The 4,249-nt window shown below is 52.6% G+C and overlaps 1 protein-coding gene across 1 annotated transcript in view; it reads left to right on the forward strand.

The window, feature by feature from the left end:
• The first annotated feature begins 12 nt into the window (after positions 1–12).
• Positions 13–4,249, forward strand: part of SLC30A3 (solute carrier family 30 (zinc transporter), member 3) — a 7,962-nt gene continuing 3,725 nt past the window's right edge. The window contains 4 exon segments of the mRNA XM_014546634.1: positions 13–1,893; positions 2,918–2,937; positions 2,940–3,004; positions 3,720–3,883. Of these exon segments, the coding sequence (XP_014402120.1) occupies positions 1,740–1,893; positions 2,918–2,937; positions 2,940–3,004; positions 3,720–3,883 (403 nt within the window). The 5' untranslated portion in view covers positions 13–1,739.

Genomic DNA, 4,249 nt, shown 5'->3' on the forward strand with positions numbered 1-4,249 from the left:
CGCCCCCCGCCGGCCCGGCCGCCTTGTCTCTGAGCTGCCCAGCCAGGTCCTCCGTGGTCACCTCCGCTGGCCATTTTGTCTGGTGGCCGACCGTCCGTTTGTCTCTTTTCTCACCTTCCCCTGCCTCTCTGTTTCCCCCCAGCCCCGCTCCCTTTGTCTCTGCGGTGGTGCCTCCCTGTGTTTCTGGTCCTTTCTCTGTGCCGGGGCTGCAAACCGGGGTGGGTGGGGGCATGCGTGAGCGGGGACTGCAGACCTGGGCAACGCGGGGGCTGCGGCCCTGGCCCCGCACCTCTTCATTTGTCTCTGCTTCAGACCCTCTCCCCTCCCTACATCTCTCTACCCCACTCAGGATTATTTGTTGCCTGTTGAGGGTTTCAGAGGGCGAGGGAGAGAAAACTGCCTTCCCTTCTCTCTAAACAGCGTGCACCCCCTACATACACCCACACCCACACCCACAATGAGGCTTTAGGGCCCAATTTCTGCAGAACAAAAGGGAGCAGCCTGTTGATGGGTGGCTACCTTGACGACTGGCCGCACTGGGCCTTACAGGGCCTTACAGGGCCAGGAAAGGCATCTGAACCGCGGCCCCAAGGCCCCTCGGAAGGCCCCTCGGCCTCTCTCTGTTTGCTCTTCAAACCCACATCCCTGACTCCCTGCTCATCTCCATTCCCACTTGACCATTAGTCACCAAATCCTGCAATATTTTCTGAAAGAGGCTCTTCCCTCCCGCCCCGCCCCTCCTCTGAAATTCTGCACAGGGAGCCTCTGGCCTGGTCTGGTCTGGATCCCTCCATCTCCTCTCCTCTCTTGCTGCAAACTGGTCCATCAGCAAGGGCATCTCAGGGCTCAGGAAAGATGTGCTCCATCAATCAGGGTCTCTCCCTTTATCCTCCTCTTCCTTCTCCTGGCTCTTCACACTTAAACTCCAAGCGGAATATCTTGCCATTGTCATTCCATGGGTCTGGCTTCCCCTTCTCCACCTCGGTCTCATCTTCTCCATCTCTCCCTCTGTCAAGTTCTCCCTCCCCTGTGTTCCAAAGTCCTTTGTTCACAGCCCTCCTGGCCCCGGCCTCTCCTTGCTTAGTCAGTCATTTGCGACACATCTGTCTCTCCCGTTAGACCGGGCTTCAGCATGTGCACGCTGCCTGGCACACCTCATTGAATGAGCATGGATTTGAAAGCCACCCTCATCTCCCCATCCCCTCTGGAAACACACCTAGAATCCTACCTATCCAGGTGCTAAGTCTCGGAAGGAAATTCCAATGAATTAGTCTACCTGCCAGCACTTGAATTTTCCCTGCAAACACCAAAGGTCCCCCCTCTTCCCTCACACCTCAATTCAGCCAGAAGGCTCCAGGCACCCTTGCCACTTCACTGCTGTGACCACGTTTCTGTCTGGAGCCTTCATGTTCACTCATAGGCATTCTTGTCACACTTCCGCGAGCGTTTCTAGGACTGTATTGAGGTCCTTTATTCCGTGGAAGGTTCTATTCTTACCGGGGTTCAGGTTGCATCGACAGCAGTGGGGGTGAGAATTGGGCTCGCAGGGACTTAAACCTCAGTCAGCCTGAGCTCAGCCCCTGGCATCCCCAGATGAGGCCCTCAGCCCCATTCATTTGTCACGGGAGGCCTCTGCAGCAAGTGGTCAGACTGGAGTCCAGCTAACGTGCGGCAGACTCCAGAGCCAGTGTTCCTACTGCTGCCATCGCCAGCCACAGCAGTGTGCACACCGCCTCCCCATGGCAACCCCGCTCTGGAATCCAGCCATTCGTTCTCTGTGCCAGGAACCTCGGACTTTTTGGGTCCCAACATTCCACTCCCCCCTTCAAAGGCTGCCCTTCAGCTGCATGTCTGGAGAGGAAAGTGAAGGATCTGGGAGTGGAGGCACAAGAGGTGGGTCTGGGAGGGAGGCACTAAGGCCAGGATCATGTGCTGAGTCCTGCCACACACTTTCACACCACCTCCCCTTCCTGTCGCCTCTGCCTGGTAGGTGCGCTGCGTCTTTATCAAAAGCCTCCCCATCTTTCAAGGCCCTTCTCGTGGTGCCTCCTTCCGGTTTAACCTGATTTCCCTACTGGAATCTATGTGTCTCTCTGTCTGAGCCCTGATAGCACGTCACCTGCTCTAAGGGCTACAGCTACCTCCTGTGTATACATTTGTCTTATCCACCAAAAGCTCCCGGAGACCAGGAAGGGTGACGTTTGATGATTTGCTCATTTTGTATTTCTTACGGTGCCTCTCATCATGAAATGGTGTGTGTCTCAGCTCTACCACTAACTGTGTGGCCCCCATAAGTCCTCTCGCTCTCCTAAATCTTTCATTTTTTTTAATTTTTATTTTTAAATCCTCACTAGAGGATATTTTTCCATTGATTTTTAGAGAGGGAAAGACAGAGAGAAATATCGATGTGAGAGAAACATACCGATTGGTTGCCTCCTACACGCTGCACATGCCCCGACCAGGGCCTGGCTGGGGGGGATCCGGCACCTGAGGTACTCCGTGCCCTTGACCAGAATCAAACCAGGACCCGTTGGTCCGTAGACACACTATCCACTGAGCTACCAGCCAGGGCAAGCTTTTATTTTATTTTTTTAAATTGATTTGAGAGAGAAAGAGAAGCATCAATTGTTGTTTCACTTATGTATGCTTTCATTGGTTGATTTTTGTATGTGCCCTGACCCGGAATTGAACCTGAAGCCTTGGCATATCAGAATGATGCTCTAACCAACTACCTGGCTAGGGCCTAAGCTTTTAAAAGTGGAATTAGAAAGCAAGGGTATAGAGGAATAATTTTCCAACACTTCTCTTGTAAGCTCATATTTTAGATTCTTCTTTGGAGTAAAATAGGCTCAAGTGTTTACAAGGTAATGTCTGAGTTGTAAAAACTCCATGTTTTTTCACTGTGTCCCCCATTCAGTCTTGGCTGCCATAATCAGAAAGCACCTGGACCCTTTTTTTCTTGCATCTGCACGGGAACCTTAGGAGCAGACAGTAACTGCTCCAGGTCAGTCAGATAGACGCATGCCTCACACTTCCACTTTCTTGAATAAGGTGTTAGACTAGACCAGTGGTCGGCAAACTCATTAGTCAACAGAGCCAAATATCAACAGTACAACGATTGAAATTTCTTTTGAGAGCCAAGTTTTTTAAACTTAAACTATATAGGTAGGTACATTGTTATTAACTTAATTAGGGTACTCCTAAGCTGGCCTTTGCTAAAAACGTCCTCAGTCTGGTTGAGGTACGTTCGCTGAGGTCGACCCCTTCCAACTCTCCCATCCACACTTGTCTTGTATACTTGTTTTGTCTATCTCCTTTCCGAAAACCGACTTCTGCGCATGGGCCACGAAGTTTCAGTCGCACTATACGTGCGCGCCCACATGTGGTATTTTGTGGAAGAGCCACACTCAAGGGGCCAAAGAGCCGCATGTGGCTCACGAGCCGCGGTTTGCCGACCACTGGACTAGACCATTTCTAAGGTGCTTTCCAGCTGGGAAATGTGTATGAAAAGAAAAGAAAGGCTGGGATCTGAGTGTTCATCTAGGCCCCATCTCTCGTGTGGCCCTCTGTCCACAAGGTGCCGGGTGTGACCAGGCCTTGGGAAGGAGTGAGAGATGGGCCACATCTGATGGAGCCAGTCCGCAGGATCCAGGATCTGAGAGTGAGGAGCAAGTCAGCCCATGAGCCAGGCCCCAGTTGAACCATGTTGCCCACCTCAGTCTCTTCACAGAGCCCATGGAGTCCACAGCGGAGGAGACAACTTTCCACTGCCACAGGGACCCCCTGCCACAGCCTGGCCTCACCCCTGAGAGGCTGCGGGCGCAGAGGCAGCTATGCGTCGCCTGCGCTGTGTGCTGCGTCTTTATGGCCGGGGAGGTGGTTGGTAAGTTGGAGAGCTGCTCCTCCAACCCCATCATCCCGACATCTGCCTAAGCCACTCTCCACTCAGAGTCCCAGGATGTGCCAGGGGGTGGCGGTGCAGAGAAGAGGGGGATGGCTGGCACTTGGGAGTTGGGTGCCCAGGGATCCAGAAACCGGAGAGAGTGAAGGACAGCACCAGGGGAGGTTCAGGGCGAGGTCCAGGGCTGGACTCTGTGATAACGGCTCTTTCCAAAGCCTTATGTTCTTGTTATTAAAGTGTCATTGTAGAAAAACTAGGAAATGTGGATGAGTGAAAAGAAGAAAATGAAAACGATCTGTAATCCCATCACCAGTGAAAAACCACAGCTCACATTTTGGTGTATGCCCG

Source organism: Myotis brandtii, unplaced genomic scaffold (assembly GCF_000412655.1).
Source record: "Myotis brandtii unplaced genomic scaffold, ASM41265v1 scaffold454, whole genome shotgun sequence".
NCBI classification, from domain to species: Eukaryota; Metazoa; Chordata; class Mammalia; order Chiroptera; family Vespertilionidae; genus Myotis; species Myotis brandtii.